Source organism: Mobula hypostoma, chromosome 3, assembly GCF_963921235.1.
Source record: "Mobula hypostoma chromosome 3, sMobHyp1.1, whole genome shotgun sequence".
In the NCBI taxonomy this organism is placed as follows: Eukaryota; Metazoa; Chordata; class Chondrichthyes; order Myliobatiformes; family Myliobatidae; genus Mobula; species Mobula hypostoma.
In genome coordinates this window covers 195,317,860-195,341,174 of record NC_086099.1, presented here as the reverse complement: position 1 = coordinate 195,341,174, position 23,315 = coordinate 195,317,860, and the positions used below count along the sequence as shown (strand labels likewise).

At 42.0% G+C, this 23,315-nt stretch overlaps 1 protein-coding gene across 4 annotated transcripts in view; it reads left to right on the top strand.

The window, feature by feature from the left end:
• Positions 1-23,315, top strand: part of nrp1a (neuropilin 1a) — a 197,720-nt gene that overhangs the window by 39,133 nt on the left and 135,272 nt on the right. For all 4 annotated transcript variants that reach the window (XM_063044352.1, XM_063044350.1, XM_063044351.1 and 1 more), the window contains exon 4: positions 7,930-8,111. In XM_063044352.1, coding sequence (XP_062900422.1) covers positions 7,930-8,111 — 182 coding nt within the window. The remainder of the gene's footprint in view (positions 1-7,929; positions 8,112-23,315) is intronic.

Below are 23,315 nucleotides of genomic sequence, written 5' to 3'. Positions count from 1 at the left end.
GCTTAATGATGGATGCCACCTTTTTGAAGCATTGCTCCTCAAAGTTCAAATCAATTTATTATCAGAGTACACCACATGTCACCACGTACAACTCTTTCAGCGTGCATACTTAGCAAATCTATGGAACATTAACTGTAAATTGTAAACATGAGGAAGTTAACTGTAAAGAAACTGTGCAGATGCAAATATTAATAAATAGCAGTACCGATATTCTGGATGCTACGGAGGATTGAGCCCATAATGGAGCTGACTAAGTTTACAACTCTCTGCAGCTAATTTCGATCCTGTACCCACCAGCCTACTGCCAATAACAGATAGCAGGTGGTGATATAACCAGTTAGAATGCTCTCAGTGGTACATCTTTAGAAATTTGCAAGTGTCTTTGAAGGCACATCAAATCTCCTCACCTCCTAATGCACCGTAGCCACCTTCAAGCCTTCTTTGTAGATGTGTCTTTGTAGGGCGAGGGTGGCAGAAGTATAATATGAAGGAGTTGTTGTCACTGACATGACCATTAAGATTTTGCATCAATACATTTCAAGCCGCAAAGTGCTGGGACGTTTTGTTACATAATTGACAGATACGTGGTGAAGATATTGCATTGTACAGAGACAGAGGTATGGACAGCTTTACACTGGTACAAAAGAGTGAGTCTTGATGAGGGGTTGTGAGGTCAGCCCAAATCATACCATTGAGTATCACTAGTGTTATTTGAGCTTAACTGAAGTTAGCAGAAACTGCAGTGTTTACTGTGTGTCATTTCTCAAGTGATAAAATCAAGGATTTATCCAGAAGAGTTCCTGTTATTTGCTGTGACAAGTGTTTCTTTCATTAGTTTCCATGCCATTCGTATATTGTGTTTTATTTTGTCCTCTTAAGACAACATTGATGAAGGATCCATGTCCTTGTTAAACCTCTAGGTATTCTTTTCCACTTACCTCATCTATGTTCAGTGCTCTCAAATGTCCATAACACCGTTCTAGTGTTTGCTTGAAGTGGGTGATGAATGCAGTGTCTGTATTGAGTGCGCAACTAATGAAGAAGTTTATTTGATCTATTTTGTGACTTGTTCGGTGTAAAATTGGGCTTGGTTGTGCACAGAAAATGGGTAGATTTCTTTTTACTGCTTATTTACTTTCTATCTGAAACTGAAACCGGGCATTGATTGTAAAAGATAATGGGCAATGTTGTATAAGGAGTTTTTGGATATTGACAATACATATTATTCCCCAACAGATGCAAAGCATAAACTTTGGAAAAATTGAGTTATTGGTCCAGTACTATCTGCGTTATCTGTGTTTATCAGTTTCACGAACATCGGTATTCCCAGACTTGACAACCTCCCAGCCCATAATCTCCATTTATGTAAAGGCTTATGATACTAATAACCCATAATCTGTTGCCACTGGCATCTGCTGAAAGTTTTCGTCATCAATGAAGAAAACGCTGAAGGAAAGGCTACCCATGTATTTTTTACCAGTGCATGAAAACAAATATCACTGCAGCAAGACGAGCAGGCTAAATAGCTTTTACTTGTATAGTTACAGGGTAAAGAGGCCAGTCATTTAAGACTGAGAAATATGAGGATTTCTATTCACTGGAGGAAGTGAATCTCTAGAGTTCTCTACCCCACAGGGTTGTGGAGGCTAAATAATTAGAAATATTTAAGAAAGAACTTAGTTAATTTTTTTGAAAGATCAGGGGGACTGAGATATACGGGGAAGAGGAGCTGAGACCAGAATAGATCAGCCATGATCATGGGAGGAAATTTTAAGGAGTCACGTGCCCATTCCAACTATTTTCTTCTGTTTTTGTGCTCTTGTTCAGAGTCATTGTTGGCTTAAACCATATTCACAAAATAGGTTTGTTCGCTGTGTGATTTTATTACATATTGTGGAATTCTGAAACATCCTGTCTTTATTACATGCTCCATTTTCAGGCAGTTAGTGGTTAACATTATGTCTGCAATAGTCCTCTATGATAGTATTCATGTGCTCATAGCCATCCTGACTAGCCACATGGAACTTGTGGGATAACTGATGGCCTTAAACAGAACTGATAGTCATTTACATCCCTGAATTTGGCACTTTACTTCCTGCAATCATTTGCCATAGCTGCTGGACTGGCTTGAGAGCTGTAGAAAGCATCTGTGCATCTCTGTTCCTATCAGTAATCACAATAAGTGGCTTATCAGTGAAATAGTTGTTTGGCAGCTGACTCCTTCTACTGCCAGTCCAACATGTGCGCTCTATAACTGGATAGATGCACTTACATCTCCATTGAGATCATTAACAAGTGATTCTGTACCCATAATTGCTGATGCATCCTAAGCAGCCATTTTGCCACCTCCAGCAATGCAGCAAGAATAACCTTTCATGTTCCTGCAAGGGCCCCAAAAATGAACTCTCATTAATCAACACATTGGCAGGGCACAGAGTGAGTTGACCCATAGAGTCACTGCCAAACAATACAGTTCTGTTCAAGAACTTGCCTTTTGCAGGGTACAAAATGAGTTATTTTTTACTTTATTTATATGTATACCTTTTATGTCTTCTACTATTTTAAGGGAACAAGTTTTAGATAAATTGTTTCTGAATTAATGCAAGCAACTTACAATCATATTGCTTTTAACTGCTTTGTAAATCTTGCTAAGCATTATCTTCATGATTGGAATTGTTGTGCCATTTATACAATGGTTTGCATAAAGAATACCAAAAATGTACAGCAGAATTTGTTTTTGAATTGTATATCATCCCAATTCCTCCTGTGTACTTGACATTCAGAACTCCTGCTGAGGAAGCGTTCAGACAGCCCACTCCTGGACTGGCATCATTAATGTCTCGATAGCTCGCTACCAAAATCAGTGTCAGGTTTCATGACAAATGTCATGAGAATTGTTTATTTTGTGGCATGGCAACAGTACAGTACAAGACATAAAATCTGCTCCAGAGTACAATAGACAGACAGCTAGAATGCTAGACACTGCAAAAGAAGAATAGTGAGATAATGTTCATGGGTTTGTGGACTGTTCGGAAATCTGCCGGTGGAGGAAAGAAACTGTTCCTAGAATGTTGGGGGTGGCTCTTTAGGCTCCTATTCCTATTCCCTGATGATAGTCGTAGGAGGAAAGCATGTCCCAGGCGGTGAGAGTGTTAATGATGGATGCCATCTTCTCGAGGCACCACCTTTTGAAGATGTCCTTGGTGATGGGCAGGTTTGTGCTCATGATGGAGCTAGCTGAATCCACAGCCCTCTGCAACCTCTTGCGATCCTGCACATTGGAACCTCCGTAGTGGGCAGTGATACAACCATCCAGAATGGTATATCTGCAGAAATTTGCGAGGAGTCTGATAACGTGCCAGACCTTCTCAAATTCCTAATAAAGTGTAGTCACTGGTGTGCCTTAGTCATGATTGCCCAGGAACTTGAAGCTGCTCACTCTTTCCTTCACCGATTCCTCAACGATGACTGGTGTTTGCCATCACTGGGCCCACAATCAGTCTCTTGGGTTTGTTGATGTTGAGTGTGAGGCTGCTGTTGTGACTCCACTCATTCTGCCAATCTATCTCAGTCGTCACCATCTAAGATCCTGCCAACAACAGTGGTGCCATTGGTGAATTTATATATAATGTTTGGGCTATGCCTACCCACGCAGTCGTGAGTGTTGAGAGAGTGGGCAGTGGGCTAAGCATGCATCCGAGAGGCATGCCTGTGTTGATTATCTCCTCCTCGCTGACATTATCACCAATCTCTATTGACTGCTGTCTCCTCATTAAGAAGTCAAGTATTCAGTTGTGGAGGGAGGTATAGAGGCCCACGTATTGAAGTTTGTTGATTAGTACTGTGGGCATAATGGTTTTGAACAGGAGTTGTAATTGATAAACAGCAGCCTGACATATATATTCCTTTTCATGGCTCTCCTTCTTCTTCTCTCCTGTATTCTTGTTGGAAACAGTGATAGCCCAATCTCCACTAGCTATGGATCAGAAATGCAGTTGGCAACAGTTATCTCATTTTGAGATAGTGAGAGTTCATCTACATTGTCAATCCAACTAATCTGTTGAAGAACTGGTGTGACTTTTATTGATAGCAATAAAATGAACATTCCTTCTGTCAACTTTTTTCAATTAAGGTCACCTTGAGATTACCCATCAACATTGTGAAGGAGAGGGTCTCTGTAATGACAGTTTAAGTGTTTTTCAGTCAAAGCTTTTGGAACACATGACAGCCTCAAAAATTCTCGTTGCAGTTTTGTGCTAACATTCTTCTAGCAATTCTCTATCTTCCGTAGCTTTAAAGTTTGACATGCTCCTGGCTAAATATCCTTTTGCACTGAAAATCTGTGCTTTAGCTTCACGTGTCTGGCATCTGCCACAATTACCTCTACTTCCCCAATTGTGCAGCATGACACTATCTTCCATTGCCAGACTAATTCCTGTCTCCTTTAGCTCATATCTCATGCCTTTGGCAAGCTTTCTTTTCTCGTCTCCAGCTCCAGCTGATGCTGTGGGGTTTCCTCCTCAAGGCCTGCACCATGTGACAGGAACTGCTTCTTGATCCGTGGCATTCAATATTAAATAACAGTTTTATTGAAGAGTTCTGGGGATAGTCTACAAACTAAAACACAGCTTATTTGGAAATGATTGGATCATGTGCATTATTATTTCTACGATAGACTCATGTGCTTGAGAAGTTACAGATGGTTGTGTGTGCAGTTTGTGAGGTACAAACTGAGGAAGTGGTCTAGGCTTGTGATGGCAAGTTATCAAGAATCTGTCATTGTATATCATGTGCTCAATTCCTACCACAGCACTCCCTGAGAGATCATAACATGTGACATAATGGTTCTCCCTTACACAGGAAATAACAGCAAACACTGCAGCCCTGCTTTAGTATCCTTGTTGCACAACCTCTAACACTGGGAAAATACTGCTGCTTTTAAGCTTCTGATCATATTTGAGTTTATTTCTTGGTGATGTTCAGCTTAGTTGTATCACCTTTTGCAAACGACCTTCAGCCCCGGTCCCCGCAGTTCACATTTGATTTTGCGTACTATATTTCTATTTTAATACTCCCAGAATACCAAGCAGATACTTGCAGAGATTTGAAAATGTTCCTCCAATTTACTGAGGCCATTGTTATTTGCACACAGATAGAGAGCGGAGCAATCTGCTGTGAGGTTTTCAACAGATGACAATATTCCAAGGCACAAAGTCAATCAGATCAGAAGGCAATGTGTGACAGCCACCAAGGTGCAACATAGCTATTTTTCGCTGTGGTATTATCAGGCATTTCACTCTGGTCTATATATATTGCAATTCCTTCTGTCAATACACAAGAGTAATTGCTGAGAGCTGTTAGTATGTGACTGGAAAACATCAGTTTAGTATTTACACCCTATTCCCATCAAGCTGCAAAAGTCACCACTTTCCTGATGTATATTTTAGAATACTTAAGGAATTGTTGCTTAAGTTGCTCACCACCAGCAGTGCGTATCAGGAATTTGGGAAGCCCTCTCATAATTTTCTTTCTATGAACGGTACAAGTGTTCTCAAATGTCACCAACACACTCCCAACAGACAAGACTGGATTCCTAGGATTCGATTTTGCAAATGAGTATTTATGTGCAACAAACAAACAAGATTTGCTTTTACTCTACTGACAATTATACGTGTAGATACGTATATATGTATTAACACACATAAATGTATTGTGAGAGCAATGTTATTACACATATTGTGACCTTAGTGCAAGAGTAATAACTAGTCAGGTCAGGTCTTGTAAAATATTGTTTTAAATATTTCATTTTTTGATTGCCATTGAAAAAAGTCTTAGAGATGTACAAAAAAAGTTGTCAGGAAAAGGACGTCAGTAGCTTATCATACTGTATCTATAGGAAAGTAGCTCACATTTAATTATTTGGAAGGAGCATGACCATGGTGTAGGCATTGTGGCAGCCATTACATTTATAACAGCTTATATCAGCATTTTTCCATTAGCATTGGAAAATATCTTAAAGTACTTCCTAGAAGCTTTACTATAAGTAAATTAACACCAAAGCGTAATGATGTGCGTGCAATATTTCAATGATATTTAAGTAATCTTGTATATATATCATTTGATTAAGCATTCTTGTTTATTTAAATCATTCAGTACAAGTTATATGTAAAAAAAAATTACTTGCATCCATCATTGTGTTACCATGTGATACACGTGCACCTCGCTTAAACTAAAGACGACATTTTGGAACCCCATGTGTCTTCGTCTGAATTAGTTTTATGTTTTGAAGTTACAAGACATAACACATATATGCCAAAAGCTTGAATAAAGAGGGGCTTTAAGGAGAGTCTTTAAGGCAAAGCTAGAAATGGAGAGTTGGTTCGGGGGATTCTAAGAGCTTGCATCCAAGCAATCAAAAGAAAGACTGTGAATTGTGATGCACGATGACAGGTGAATATACCAGAGACCAACCTGAGAGGATTCCCAAAAAGATATAAGGCTGGAAGAGCTGACAGTGTTAGAGAAGAGAAAACACAACGGGAACCAGCATACGTGGACAATGATTAAATGAGACAATGTGAGCCAACTTATGGGCAGGAGATTTTGGGGTACAGTCGAGTAGGAGGTCCAGAAGAAATTAGGAGCGGTTAAGTCTGGAGATGACTAAGGCATGGTTGTGAGTTTCAGCTGCAGATGATCGAAGGCAGGAGAAATGATGGCGATTCTATTCATGGCCTGATAAGGTGCTCTCAGTCAGTGATTAAAAAATGGCCAGAAGAATACTTGTCACCTAGGGCTCTGTGCACTGGCTATTGATGTCTGGTAAAGGCAAGATGTTAATCTGCAATAAAACAGAAATTTTCTGGCAAGTGAAGGCAATGTAATGCTGTAAGAATGTAGGAACTAGAAACAGCAGGAGGGGCCAACTAGCCTTTTGAGCCTGGATAGGATCATGATAATCCAATCTTTAGCCTCACTATTTTCTTGACTGATCCCTTTGACTCTTCAGTTGCCACTGAAGAAAACTTTATCTTAGCCTTGGTAGGCTTAATGGCTGAGATTTCCCAGTTCTCTGGGATGGAGATTTTCAAGGATTAACACCTCTCTGGGAAAACTAATTCCACTTCATATCTACTTTAAGTAGCTGATTCATGATCCTGAAGCCATGCATTGCTGTTCCAGAATTCCCACTGCGGGTACATCTTTAAAGCACAAACATTCCCAAGCTCCCTCAAAATCCTATATATTTCAAAGGCAATGTACTCCTGTATATTTAAATTCCAAAGAGGGCAGGCCCATTGTGTTACATCGTTCCTCAGAAAACAAACCTACTCTTACCTCAAGGGAATCTTGTGAGCCTTTTCTGTATTGCTTTAAAGCAAGGACATTTGTCCCATGTAAGGAAAATTAAACCTGTACATAATTCACCTGGTGTGGGCTCAGCAAAGCCCTATATATTTGTATAAATGTTTATTTCTCATATACTTTTATTACAATAAAGGCAAACCTTGCATTTGCTACCTTAGTTAGCTACTGTACCTCCGTGCCCTTTATCAAGATGAGGAATGATAAGTTCAAAGCCCTTGCTCCAATGTTAATAACGTATCATTCTGCAGATACTGCCTTACTTAGAACTGATGGAGGACCATACTTGAAACCTTTGAGGTCCACATGTCAAAACATACTGAATTTTCTTTGCTAGAATATATGTTCAAGTGGATGGCAGGAGGAAGAAAGGTTATGAATTTGACATTCAGAAGGTTAAATTAAGGAAAAAACAAAAAGATAATTACAATTCATTGTTCCTTTGATCTCAGGAACTCAAACGTCAACATCCCAGACATATAGAACTAAAATTAAACAGAATAATGATTATTGAATGTATTAATGACAGATATCCATAATTGAATTTCCTATATTTTTCCTCAGGTACGATTATGTGGAGGTACGAGACGGTGGCGATGAGAAAGCATCATTACTGGGAAAATTCTGTGGAAAAATTGCACCTTCACCACAGATCTCTACGGGACCTCTTCTGTTTGTAAAATTTGTGTCTGATTATGAAACACATGGAGCTGGCTTCTCCATTCGCTATGAAGTTTTCAAAACAGGTTGGTTGCACTGGTTTTATTATATATGTCTTTCTGAGTTGTATTAATTAGCTGAAAGAATTAATATTAGAAGACATGATTAGCTCTCTCTGTAGTAACACACAAAAAATGCTGGAGTAACTTAGCAGGTCAGGCAGCAGCTAAGGAGAGGAATAAAGAGTCAACATTTTGGGCTGAAACGCTTCATCAGGAGTGGAAAGGAAGGGGGAAGAAGCCAGAATAAGAAAGTAGGGGAAGAGGAAGAAATACAAGGTGGAAAGTAACAGGTGAAGCTTGAACTCCTTCCCCTCCTCCCCCCCCCCACCTTCTTACTACGGCTTCTTCCCCCTTCTTTTCCAGTCCTGATGAAGAGTCTTCGCTTAAACCATCAACTCTTCAGAGATGCTGCCTAAGCTGCTGAGTTTCTCCAGCATTTTCCGTGTGTTGCTCTGCATTTCCAGCATCTGCAGAATCCCTTGTGTTTATGATATTACTGTCTGTACATTGTCAAATATCTTGCATGGTGTTTCATTTGTTGTCAGTACATTACTCCTTCCTGTTGAATTCCATCTCCGTGCAGTAAGTTTGCCCTTGCTCTGACAAATCGAGTATTGAAGTGTAACAGAATAGATTGGTGAAATTCTTACTTGTTATCTAATTTTGCAGTCTTTAGTTTCATCCTCAGTTTGTTCAGCAGTGAAGTAACACCAAAGGAAGAATGAGATGAAAAGATTTTTAATAGGCCTTTTTACAAGAGCTTTGGAACCACATCTTTTCCTCATTCACAGAACATCTGTGATTGATCAGAAATACCAGAGGAACGTTTATGGCCACTCATGCAGCAAAACCTCTGCTTCTTGGCACAGTTCCTTCTTATTTTTACATTCACCTTGGAATGGCCTCTCTTCTCATATTCCTATGGAATTAGTTCAATGGTACATGGGTTGCATTTAAAAAGTATTGTAAATATACCATAACATGTTTTCACCAGTCTTATTTTCATGAAGAACATACATGTACAGTGTGCACCAGCTAATCATTACCAGTAGACAGGAATATCTTTTTACGCAACTAATATTTGGACTCTAATTTTTATTGCCTAAAGAGACTCTCAGCTGGACTGTCATAAATATTTAGGTTAGCTGTAAGAATTCAGATTTATGTCATGTTATAATCTCACTTGAAGAGCGGATGAGTAAAATGAAACCAAATCTTTTCTTAAGTACGAAGCCCTTCATATCCACTCAGTGTCTGTGTTTCACAGTTGTGCTGAAACCTTGTCCTCTGAACCTCAAGGTGAGCAAAATACACTCTGCCTCCTGTGGAGAGTTTGAAGGCACTGCTTTCAGTACAAGTCTTGTCCACTGAGAGCTCAAACCTCCCCAGTGTTCAATTAACTTTAAGCTCCATGGTTTTGTGTCCTGCAGTTTCTCATAAACAGATGTATAATCCAACATGGTTGCCGATTAAAAAAAAAATTTTGCCTGTCTTGTTGCTACACAGCCTTAATGAGTTCCTGCAAGTATGCAATTATACTTCCTGTATAAAACTCCTGCTGTCAGAGATGGGTTAATGACTTTAATTCCAGGACATTTATAGGACAAGGCTCTAAGAACTGAATTTAGTACAGATATATTTAATAGCCTGCCTAATAGTATCATTTAGATAAAAGCACTGTTTTGGTTACCATGGAGGTGGCCCCATAAGAGGCCTGTACTGTACTGCTTGTAACAGTTCATTGAAAACAATAATGTAAAGACCATTTTTATTGCCTCATATAAATTACCTTGGTATGCTGGAGCTGAACACGTGAAGCTTGGAGATGGACTGCTGATGACAATGCTTCCTTTCATCTTTTATTATTCCTTGGATAGGAGGTTCAGAGCATTTTTTTTTGATAACACTAAGTTGAAAAGGGATGATATCAGGATCACATATATTTCTTAGAGGGCTGGCACAGTGCTGCGGATAAGGACAGTGGATTGTTGATGCTGGTAGAGTTACTACCTAATGCCGGTTCAGTCCTGACCTCGGATGATACCTGTGTGCAGATACATTATGTACCCTCCTTGTGACCATGTGGGTTTCCTTTCAGCGATCTGGTTTCCCGCTGCATCCCAAAGACGTGCAGATTGAAAGGTTAATTGACCACTGTAAATTGCACTAATCTGTAGGTGCGTGGTAGCATCTGAGGGGAGCTGATGGGAATTTGAGAAAAATAAAAAGGGATTAAAGTAGGATTAGTGTAAATAGCACAGATTGCCCTTGTGGACATGGTGACTCAGAGGGACTGTTTTCATGTTGTGTGACTGATTCTAGTTTGAGTCAAAATTAAACTCAAACTAGGATTGGTCATGCAGCATTATGATATAGATTATAGTGATGTAGATTCAAAATCCTGAGGGAGAACATTTCGAGGACATCAGTCAGAGATCCATTTGAACTATGACACTTGAAATAGAGAAGAACAGACCAGATTTCTAACCATTGAGCCTTTTCTTCGTCAAGTCCCAAGGAAATGTCTGAGGCACATGGAACAAAGAAATTAACATTCACCGAGTACCACATGCATCATCCACTTATCTAAAGACACCACATACCGTACAGTGAAATAAAAACACTGATTACTGCGAAAGCTTGGTATAAAAGTCATCAACCTGAAATGTTAGCTCTGTTTCTGTCACCTTGCTGTGTATTTCCAGCAGATCACTGTATCTGTTGGTCCACAGCAGGTGAATGATATAGAGGGACATGACTGACATCTTGCCCCACAATCTGCAAATCAAACACAATGTTTGTTGTAGTGTGTTTTCAAGGGGAAAAAAAAGGGTGAGGATGGTGAAATAAATGTTTCTCATCCTTCAAATTATAATATGGGGTCTTTTATTTCCACTTTCAGGGGGTTAAAAAGTCCTAGGCAAATTCCTTCAACATTACTATGAAGTTTCAGTACTCAACTTGATATTAGCAATTTGTAATCATTACCAAACTTTCCACTAAGGTGGAAGGAAGCAGAGGGTCTTAGTCTAAAACCTCACCCAAAGCATTCAGATATAGTGTCCTTCGGGACTTGAGTGAGGTGTCAGCCTAGATGATCTGCTCTTGTTTCTGGAGCTGGATGCCCAACATTCTTTGGTTCAGAGGCAAAGCTGCCAACAATAAATAGATAGTATCAAAGCAGATTTGCCGAGAAAATGGATTTCAAACACTTTTGGCGAATTAAGTGAGTGAGGCATTTTGACCTATTGGCAGATCAGGTAAAAAAAATTGTTCTGTAATTGCTTGAAATTTAATTCTCATGGTTTCCTTTTAAGAAGTGTTAAAATCTGACACGTGATTAAGCAGGCAGAAGTTGTATCAGGCATCTATGAAAAGAGTGGACGTCAGTGGGCTGGGTTTGCAGAAGAAGACAGAAGGAGATTGTGGAAAAAGCAGGGAGAACATGTAGGAGGATCCATCTGTGTACAGTGTCATGGGTTGGACTCAAGCACTCATGGTCAGCAGCTACACAGGGGAGGAAACCATCTGTGTCCTAGGGAGATCAGCGCACAGATTCTTTGATCTGTGGTCTATACTGAAATGACGCAGAGAGGAAATTTGCATGAAAAACAAAAAAAGTTTCTTATATGATTTTACTTCTACTTTTAATTTGAACTCCTCTGCAATAATAGGTGAAACCAAGTTCAGAGTAGGTGACTGTGGAACACCTACCCACTCTGTCTGCGATGGCCATCCGGAGCTACTGGCTGCATGTCACTTTAACTCTTCTTCCCACAGACTCACTGACTTCTCTGCCCTTGACCTTTTCCAATGGCATGGAGACACGAATTGGAAGAACATCACTTCACATTCTATTTTGGCAGCTTGCAACCCAATGGTGTGAATATTGAATTTTACTATTTCAGTTCACTCACACCCCAGATGTTCTCCTCCCACACACACACACACTTGTTCATCCACCTTGTTTTCTCCCCCCTTTATTCACCTTTTCCATCTGCCTCTCCCCACCGGGTTCCATCTACCCACGATCCTCTCTCCATCTGGTTTCATCTATCACCTACCCCACCCTCTAGCCCAATCTACTTGCACTGTTATTCACTACCTTTTCTCTTGTGTCTGTCTCAACCCAAAACATTGACTTACAACTTGTGCCTCCACAGATGCTGCTTGTCATGTTAACTTCTTTCAGTGTCCCTTTATTGCTTAGTGTGATGTATTTCTTAATAGTTTAATATGAAAGCCTTACCTCTAATCCAATTTCCGTCAATGAGTTATGAATGGGCAACTTCACGTTGATGTCATTATCATGTGTTTAACATCTGTAAATAGCTGCAATATGATGATGAATTTCAACAGGGTAAAACCCTCTTCAGCTTCCCATTAGCCATAAGCCCAATAGGAAATGTGAAAAGGGTGCTTTTTATGAATGATTTATACACTAAAAATGAACAACGATAGATGTACTCTCTCCGCAAATATTGTATGTGCTCATGTCTCGGGTCTAGGTCTTGAACCCATAATCTTCTGATTCAGAAGTGAGAGATCTAAGCTGAATCATTTCAAAAGCATCACAAGGTATTGATGAATGTGAACCTCCCTGATTTTTCCAGGAGTGCTGTATACCATTAATCGTATCCTCGCACTACCACAGCAGCTGAAATCAGCTCAGTGGGCAATGCTGTGAACCAAACGTTGGACCACCCTGGTCAAACAATCCATTGCATCGTGATGAGTGTACTAAGGCTGAACAACTCCGCTATTACATCTCATGTGCTTCATCAAAAATTCCATGATGTTTTTAACATTACTGGCCATGGGAATGAAGTACACCCCTTTTGAACTGCCTTTACTAAAATCTAACCATGCACATAAACCTTCAACTTTCGGATGCCTGCCCCTTGGTTATCTGTTTACTGATTTGTCAACCTCACATGATTGCTCTTTTCCCTTTGCTGCATGCACACAGACACCAACTTCTGTACATCGAAATGCTTGATGTGCACGTGAAAATTGCATAATGACAAGGGCTATTTCCTGATGGGTGATTGACTGAGGTGGTCATTATTAAATGAGCTATGCACAGTAAGTAAGGCAAGTAGTGGCAGCCTGCAGCTGAACGTGATTCTATTTAAAGGGCCTTTGGGTTAAGTGTAAAGGAACGCAGGCACATTTCAGGAGTCACAGTGATTGTACATGCAGTTCAAATCTAGACAAGAGCTCTTTGTATATGGGTATTACAGTTCAAAGTGCAAGACTGACTGACAAGCTTTTGAAGGCTAAATGATAAAAGTACCCCTTAAACATGCTAAAAGTTAATCTTAGTCTTAATTTGATTTTCTGGCACCTGGAGATGTGATTAACATTACATTACTAACAATGTAGAGAGAGAGAGTACTGTCAATGAATATTACATGTCAAGATTCATTTAGTCAGAGTGCAAGTGGAAAGTTTAATTTTAATTCAATAGTAATACAAGCTTTCTCTTTGAGTATTGTCAATTAGAACAAATCACATTTGTTCTCTATGCAGCTAATCTCTATAATTTCTTCCTAATTACCTAAAATTACTGGTCAATAGTCCTGAATGCAATTTGCTTGCTTTGAGAATTATGGCACATACTTTGACAATCAAATTGTGCTGTTATAGCTTAGATATACAAACGTCATTTTACATGCATAATCATTTGCCAACACATTTCATTTGCAAATATATAACCAACACACATGCCCTACATACCATGTTCACTTTAACATACGTAGCCAGTGCAACAATGCTTTCATATGCAGGATTAAACTATATATATTCACTTTGAGTGCTCTAATGAATGGCAGCTTCACCTATCTCACATATATAATTACTGCTTACACATATAAGTATGCTTACATTATCTTTACCAACATACAGTACCTCATTCACAAGGAAAAATCAACTATGCTTTGTTCACCTATCCAACCACTCATGTAGACAATTCAGCTTGTGCAAATCAACAAGTCTGTCACATGTCACATTAATACTTTCAAGTGACTCTTGTAATCCTGTAAAAATGTAACATGCAGATTAACTGACAGGTTCTCTGGCTTGTGTCTATAGCCTTGGAATGGCAATTAAGTTTCTAACTGAAATTAAAATACCCGGAAGAATTACAAGACATGATTAAAGGGAGACTTCCTTCTTCTGTTATTTTTTTTAACACAGAAGCTAGTGTATTATTGAAGAGTGTGGCAAAATAGTTCGACTCACTTCCTTAACTAACACACCAACAGTTTAACTTCAGTATAAGGTCCCCTTGCTTGTGCCTCTCCTTATCGCACATTTGGCCAAAGGAGAATGCAGACAAGTATCTGTGCTGCACCAAACCCCTGCTCTTGCTGAGGCCACTTCACCTTTCGGGTCCAAGGTATAAAGGACAGGGTGAGCACCTTGCAGGCAATGCTATTCTCTGTTTGTTTTGTCAGCTCAAATCATTTAGCAGAAAACAAGTTGGAAACAAAAACAAAAAGATGCTGGAAAGACTCAGGTCAGGTCAGGCAACGTGCATTCGAAACAAGTCTGATTTGTTTCTCCAATGGACGATAAAGTGTCCTGCTCACTAGTTCCTACTTGGTTTATTTCCCAAGACGTAGGCAACATGGTCAAAGTGACATTTGTCCATTCTTACTAATGTGAAAAGATGCTGGGCTCTGGTTTCTTTCTACTACCAAATTTATGGCTGCAATGTCCTTACATTTGTGTTTGACAGAAAATGTTCAAAATATTGATGAAAAGATGCAGTCTTGGTGTGTTTCATATGAAAGTACTTTGAAACTTGGAGTGGAACTTAATGGTGTACTGATGACATTACTTCCCAGTCATTCTTCTTGACGGTAGAGCTCACAAAGTTGTGGAGGCTGGGAAGGTTTATATAACTCTGGTGAGCTACAGCTGTGTGTCTTGCAAAGGCCATCATGCTATATGAATCAATGGATGAACTAATGCTTGGAAGCTGAGCTCTTCCACACTGATAGCTTTGAACATTAAAGACACAAAAGCAGATCCTTGGGGATATTTCACTACCTAGTAAGATCTTGGATGATTAGTGATATGAATTTATTTATTAACATACCCTCCTTCAGCAACACTTAACCAATCTAAAACTTAAATTTAGTAATTAACCAAGCATCAACTGCTATTTGAAAAAGAGAACTTAGAGTTGAAATCACACTTCGTATAAGTGTTTCTAATTTCATTAAGAAAAACTTGGCTGAATTTAAGATCAGAAGGCTATAAGGCACAAGAGCAGAATTAGGCCATTTGGCCCATCTAGCCTGCTAAACTGTTTCATCATGGCTGATCTAGTTCCCTCTCAACCCCACTCTCCGGCCTTCTCCCTGTAACCATTCACGCCCTGACTAATCAAGAACCTATCAACCTCTGCCTTAAATACACCCAATGACCTGGCCTCGACAGTTGCACATGGCAACAAATTCCACAGATTCACCTCCCTCTGGCTAACATTGTTGTCTGTGTCCTAAGCAGGCTGAAGTTAGAAGGAGAGATTGCATATTGCTCCCCAATATTTAAGGAAGAGAAGCTATTTTGATCTGTGGAACTACATTTCAATCAACTCCTAATTTATGAACATCCAACAAACACAATCCTAATTATGCAATCTCTCCTCCTATGTTAACCCTTGGGGTCAGGGTATCATTCTTGTAAACTTATGCCATACCTCCTTCAAATCCTCTGCATTCCTTCCCAGTGACAAGCACTTTTGCTACAAGGTTAGTATGTTGGCAGTAGACACCTCAGTGAGAAGGTTCATCTGCTGTGTTGATGGTCCCTAAGAAATTAGAAATAATCCTTCAACATCCTTTTGGCTTCCACTTCCAAGAATGCACAAGGCCACCCAATAGTGCTTTGCTTCAAAAGAACAATCAAGACTGGTGGCCAGAGTGTGGAATGCATTGGGACATAACCTTTTCACCAGGAAGAGGGACAGGATGGATGTCAGAGTGACGAGAGCCATGTGTGGTGCCGACTGCTGGACCGACCACCGCGTCATTGTGTCCAAGTTCAAGCTTCGCATTCTGCCCATGAGAAGACCCCAAGGGCAGAAGACTGCAAAGAGGTTGAATGTCTCCAAACTGAAAAGCAGCAGGGTTGCAGAAGAATTCGTCGATGACCTTGAAGGCAGACTGCCAGACACACCACAGGAAGACGGGACCAGCGTTGAGGAACAGTGGACGGCCTTCAGAGACGCTGTCTACACTACCGCCCTCGAACATCTCGGACTAGCAACCCGAAGGAACGAAGACTGGTTCGATGAGAATGATGAAGAAATACAGGCACTACTAATGGAGAAACATCAACATCACAGAGCGCATCAGAACGACCCCACGTCGCTAGCCAAGAAAGATGCCTTTACCAACGCAAGAAGAAAGGTGCAGAAAAAAACTTCACGAGATGCAGGACAGCTGGTTCAGCAAGAAGGCCGATGAAATCCAGGGCTATGCAGACAGCCACAACATAAAGCGCTTCTATGATGCGCTTAAGGCTGCATATGGACCCCAGTCCTCCGGCTCCTCACCCCTCCTCAACGCAGATGAGACGCAGCTGCTGACAGAGAAGAAGCAGATTCTGGATCGGTGGGCTGAGCACTTTAACAATGTCCTTAATCGCCCTGCCGACATCAACGACGAGGCCATTGCCCACCTGCCCCAGGTAGAGATCAACAAGAACCTCGACACTCTCCCCACAGTAGATGAAGTCAGGAAGGCAGTGAAGCAACTCTCCTGTGGCAAAGCGCCAGGACCCGATACAATCCCTGCTGAGGTATACAAAGCAGGAGGCCCTGTCATGATGCAAAAGCTGACTGTACTCTTCCAGTCCATGTGGAAAAAGGGACAGGTCCCGCAACAGCTGAAAGATGCCAGCATAGTCCACATCTACAAGAGGAAAGGCAACCGCCAGTCTTGCGACAACCACCGAGGCATCTCCCTCTTGTCCATTGCGGGGAAGATTCTGGCCCGCGTCCTGCTCAACTGCCTTCTTCAACATCTTGAGCAAGGTCTGTTTCCAGAAAGCCAGTGCGGCTTCCGTGCTGAACGTGGGACTGCAGACATGATTTTTGCTGCGCGCCAACTCCAGGAAAAATGCCAGGAGCAACACAGCGACCTCTTCGTGACCTTTGTCAATCTAACCAAGACTTTCGATACGGTCAGCAGAGAAGGCTTGTGGAAGATCATGGAGAAGTCTGGCTGCCCCAGCAAGTTCATCACAATCGTCCGGCAGTTCCACGACGGTATGATGGTGAAAGTTCTGGATGACGGCGACGAGTTGGAGGCCTTCCCAGTGACAAATGACGTCAAACAAGGCCGCATTCTTGCCCCGACTCTGTTCGGTATGGTATTCTCTGCCATGCTGACAGATGCCTTCCGCAACTACGAAGAAGGAATCCCCGTCAGATACAGGACTGACGGCAGGTTATTCAACCTTAGGCGCCTGCAGGCAGTTACAAAGGTGCAAGAGACTGTCATCAGAGACTTGTTGTTTGCTGATGACTGTGCACTCAACGCCAGCACAGAGCAGGAGATGCAGCGTGAAATGGACTGCTTCTCACAAGCCTGCGACAACTTTGGTCTCACTATCAGCACCAAAAAGACCAACATTATCTACCAGCCTGCCCCAGGAAAGCCATACCAGGAGCTGCGCATCACGGTGAAGGGCCAGAACCTCCAGGCAGCTGACAACTTCACCTACCTGGGCAGCATACTCTCTCGCGTAGTGAACATAGACACTGAGGTCAACAACAGGATTGCCAAAGCCAGCGCCGCCTTTGGGAGACTCCGTGAGAATGTCTGGGCGCGGAGAGGACTCAGCCTTACCACCAAGCTGAAGGTCTACTGTGCAGTGGTCCTTACCACCCTCCTTTACGCCAGCGAGACCTGGACTGTCTACAGCAGACACGCCAAACTGCTCAACCACTTTCACCTGAGCTGTCTCCGCAGACTCCTCCACATCAGGTGGCAGGACAAAGTCCCCGACATGGAAATCCTGGAACAAGCTGGGCTCTGCAGCGTCTACACCCTCTTGCTGAAAGCCCAAGCCAGGTGGGCTGGACATGTGGTCAGAATGCCAGACAGCTGCTGTACGGAGAACTGTGTCAGGGCAAGCGCTCAGTCGGGGGGCAGAAGAAACGTTACAAAGACTGCCTGAAAGCGTCCCTCAAAGGCCTGGGTGTTGACATCAACACGTGGGAGACGCTTGCCCTCGACCGTCCAGCTTGGCGCAGCAAGATCACCACAGGTGCCCGTGCAGCTGAAGTCAGGCGTATCATCGAGGCGCAACGAAAGCGTGCTGTGCGCAAGGCCCGAGCAGCATCCACTGCCACGACAGCACACACCCACTTGTGTCCCACATGTGGGCGAGCCTTCAGGGCCCGGATTGGCCTCATCAGTCACCTCCGGACCCACAGCCACCAATCTCCCATTTGACTTTGAAGCCATGGTCATCTTCGACTACGAAGGACGAACAACAACAACAACAACCTTTCCTGTGCAGACATCCCACTCTGCGACAACTCATTTCAGGGAGGTAGCACCCCCGCCCCCTGCAACCCCACCCCACGGTCGACCTCCAAGGGTGTATGTAATACTTCGTTCAGTGATTTTGTCTAATCTGTAAACCAAGTTGGATATATGCAGAAAATGTGACATTAAAATATGTACTTATATTATATTATCATGTATATTCAATTACAACTTTAAGCAGGTCTACAGGGAGTTTGGCCTCATCACGTAGGACATCAATAGCGTAGCTCCTTAGCAGCCAGCCAGCTAGTTTAAATAACGTTAGCTATGCTAATGAATGAATGACACCTGTTAAACTCACCTCAAAATGTCTTTTACATTTTAACCCACGATGGGCAATAGAAAAGTCACTGTTGCAAACAGTGCAGCGAGCAACCCTGTCATTATTTTTGGGTCAACTATAAAGCCCGCCCACAGAGAGAACTGATAGGTCTACTTAGCAGGGGTCCGCAATCGTTTTTGCACCGCAGACCGGTTTAATATTGACAATATTCTTGCGGACCGGCCGACCGGGGGCGGGGGTGTTAATCACAACCAGAATATAGGTGATAAGTCAATCGCATCATAACATTTTAAGTAACGTTTGGATATTAAACATACAGCGCATATTTTCCCTGTATGAACATATAAAATCATTGCAACACTCCAATATCGCTGTATCAGTGGGAGCCCTGGGCTTGTTTTCCTGCAACAACACGGTCCGATCGAGGGGTGATGGGAGACAGCGATACTCGAAGGGGGTTCCTTATGTCCAGTCTATTCCGCAGTTTAGTTTTCGTTGCATTCATTGCAGAAAACTCCGCTTCACAGAGATATGTTGGAAATGGAAGCAATGTTTTCAGTGCTTCCGTGGCTATCTCAGGATATTCAGCCTTGTCTTTGATCCGGAATGCCGGCAGAGGTGTTATGTCAAACATACTTTTCAGCCCACCGTCATTTGCAAGCTCGAGGAGTTGATAGTTTTCCCGCGCTGACATGGATGATTCACCGGGGACATTCAAAAATGGGTCACGGACCCATTCCTTTGCATGTCTCAGGTCACTGATGACCTCGCGTGCGTTAAAATTCAACAGTGCGTGACAGGGAATGAGGAAAGGTACAGCTGACTCATATCGTTTCATATCGTTTCCTCGTGGCCCAGTGGCTGGAGACCACTCTTAGCATGAAGCGAGACCAATCAGGATGCTCACTCTCCCTCTCCCTCTCCCTCTCCAAAAAATCTGTTTCCGGGATATTGTATATAATCTCCGGGCCTCAGGGAGCCACTACCGATATGCGGGAGACTCCCGGAACTTCCGGGAGGGGTGGGATGTCTGCCTGTGCTGTCATACAAAGTTTCTCTGCTAAGATGGGAAAATCTGCAGATGCTGGAAATCTAAGGAACACACACAAAGTGCTAGAGGAACTCAGCAGTTTATGCAGCATCCATGAAAAAGAGTAAACAGTCAATGTTCCAGGCCGAGACCCTTCATCGGGACTGGAAAAAAGATGAGGTTAGAGCAGTGGGGGGAGGGGTGGAAGAACTACAAGGTGGTAGGTGATAGGTGAAACCAAATGTGGGGGAAGAGGGGAGGGTGAAGTAAAGAGCTAGGAAGTTAACTGGTAAAAGAGGTAAGGGGCTGGAGAAGGGGAATCTGACAGGAGAGGGTAGAAGACCATGGAAGAAAGGGAAGGGGGAGGAGCACCAGAGGGAGGTGATGGGCTGGTAAGGAGATAAGGTCAGAATGGGGAATGGGGAATGGAAAAGGAGAGAGCGAGTGCCATTACTGGAAATTTGAGAAATCAATGTTCGCACCATCAGGTTGGAGGCTACCCAGGTGGAATATAAGGTATTGCTCCTCCAACCTGAGTGTTGCCTCTTCGTGGCAGTAGAGGAGGCCATGGACTGACGTGTCAGAATGGGAATGGGAAGTGGAATTAAAATGGTGGCTACCGGGAGATCTTGCTTTTTCTGACGGATGGAGCATAGCTTTCTGTGCTCTGTGTTCTGGCATGAAGCTCACTTTCCTTAGATTTTAGGCTTTTCCTACATTGATGAATGTTTTGTTGGTGATGTAATTTATTCTGTGGGAGTTCTTGCTTATTTCACATTATTGGAACATGATAATTAACTCCAGCCAGAATGAGAAATGATAACCAACTGCATTTGATTATTGCATTATGTTTGCCGTCGCAGGATGAATCCAAATCATGTTTTTTTTTAAAAAAACTAATTTCAGATTGTCTGATAGCTGATTGGGCAAATATATATTGCAGTACGGAACAAAGTCATCCAGAAACGGCAGTGAACTGGGTTCAATTCCAGCCTTTAAGTTTGCCCCAGTACTTTTGGGCAAGTAAAGCAAAGAAATGAGGAAGAATACTGAAGGTGTTATGTTTGAATGCATGCAGAAAACAGAATAAAGTTGATGATCTTGTAGCACAGTTAGAGATTGGCAAGTGTGATGTTGTGGGTATCTCTGAGTCGTGGCTGAAAGAAGATCATACAAGGGGTGAGTGATAAGTTTGTGGCCTAAGGTAGAAGGTGATGAGTTATACAGCTCTCGTTACATGCACATGCAGTTCAACTCTTTGAGTGATTATGTAGAAAATTTGAAGTTAATACCTCGTCTCCTTCTACCTTAGGCCACAAACTTATCAATCACCCCTGCTGTGCGCACTTTCTAGAGGTCCAAGATCCGTATGCTCCACAACCGGTGGACTATGTGTAGATGTAGGAGGGGACTATGTTGAAAAATAAATGTGCTAGGTTTTCTAAAATTGACTTTTTCTACCTTGAGCCACAAACTTATCAATAACCCCTTGTAGTTGGGAGCTTAACATTCAATAATACACATCGTACTGGAAGGGCAGGCAGGTAGGCAGAAGGGGTGAATCTGTTGGTAAAAATTGAAATCAAATCCTTAAAAATAGGTGACATAGGACAAGAAGATGTAGAATCCTTCTGGGTAGAGTTAAGAACCTGCAAGAGTGAAAAAGTCCTGATGCAAGTTACGTACAGGCCTCTGAACAGTAGTTAGGATGTGAGCTACAAATTACAACGGGAGATAGAAAAGGCATGTCAAAAGGGCAATGTTACAGTAATCATGAGGGATTTCAATAAGTGGGTAGTTCAGGAAATCAGGTTGGTATTCGATCCCAAGAGAACAAATTTGTACAGTGCCAATGAATCACAGGGGATTTCAATATGCAAGTAAATTGGGAAGATTAGGTTGGAGCTGGATCCCAAGAGAACAAATTTGTAGAATGCTTATCAGATGACTTTTTAGCACACTAGGGGAATGGCAATTCTGGATTGGGTGGAATTGGATTGCAGAATAGCAATAGTGTTTCTGGGAGAAACTCGAAGGCATGGGAAAGATACATGCCAAAGATGAAGTTTCCTATAAGAGGTTAAGTCAACTATCGCTGACAAAGGAAGTCAAAGACAACATAAAACCTAAAGAGAAGGCATACAATACACCAAAAATTAGTGGGAAGTTAGAGAATTCAGAAGATTTTAAAAACCAATAGAAGGCAACCAAAAAAGCCATAAAGAGGGAAAATAGAAATATTAACATAAGCTAGCCAATAAGACACTAGCAGAATGCCAGAAATGTGAGTGTGTCATGGGGCAGAACTGGGTGTCATGGCTATTATTAAGGAGAAGGTGCCTGGGAAGCTTAAAAGCCTGAAGTAGATAATGCAAGTCACCCGGACCTCAGGGACTACACCCCAGGGTGGAGATTGTGGAGGGATTAGTCACGAATTTTCAATAATTACTAGTTTCTAGAATGGTTCCTAAAGACTGGAAAATTGCATATGTCACTCCACTCTTTGAGAAAGGAGGGAGAGAGGAAACTATAGCTTAGTTAGCCTAATTTCAGTGGTTGGAAGGATGTTGGATTTGATTATGGAGGATGAGGTTTTGGAGCCTTTGGAGGCACGTGATAAAAGAGGCCAAAGTCAACATGCTTTCCTTAAGGGGAAATTTTGGCTGACAAATTTGTTGGAATTTCTTGAGGAAATACCATGTAGGAGAAACAAAGGAGAGTCAGTGGATGTTGTTTATTTGGATTTGCGGATGGCCTTTGACAGTGTTCCGTGCATGATGCTGCTTAACAAGATAAGAGCCCATGGTATTACAGAAACGGTACTAGAATGGAGAGGAGGTTGGCAGGAGGCAAAGAGTTGGAATAAAGGGGGCCTTTTCTGGGTGGCTGCCGGTGATTAGTCGTGTGCTGCAGGGGTCAGTGTTGGGACCACTTCGTTTCACAGTATATGTCAGTGGTTTGGATGAAGGAATTGATGGCTTTGTTGTCAAGTTTGTGGATGAATCAAAGATAGGTGGAGGAGCAGGTAATGTTGAGGGAACAGGGAGTCTGCAGAAGGACTCAGACAGATTTGGGCAAAGAAGTGGCAGATGGAGTATAGTTTAGGGAAGTGCATGGTCCTGCACTTTGGCAGAACGAATAAAGCCATGGACTATTTTCTAAATGGGGAGAAAATTCAAAAATCAGACGTGAAAAGGAATTTGGGAGCCCTTGTGCAGAATTTGTTAAATCTTAACTTACAGGTTGAGTCAGTGCTGAAGAAAGGCATATGCAAAGTTAGCATTCATTTCAAGTGGACTAGACCACAAAAGTAGGGGTGTAATGCTGAGGTTTTATAAGGCATT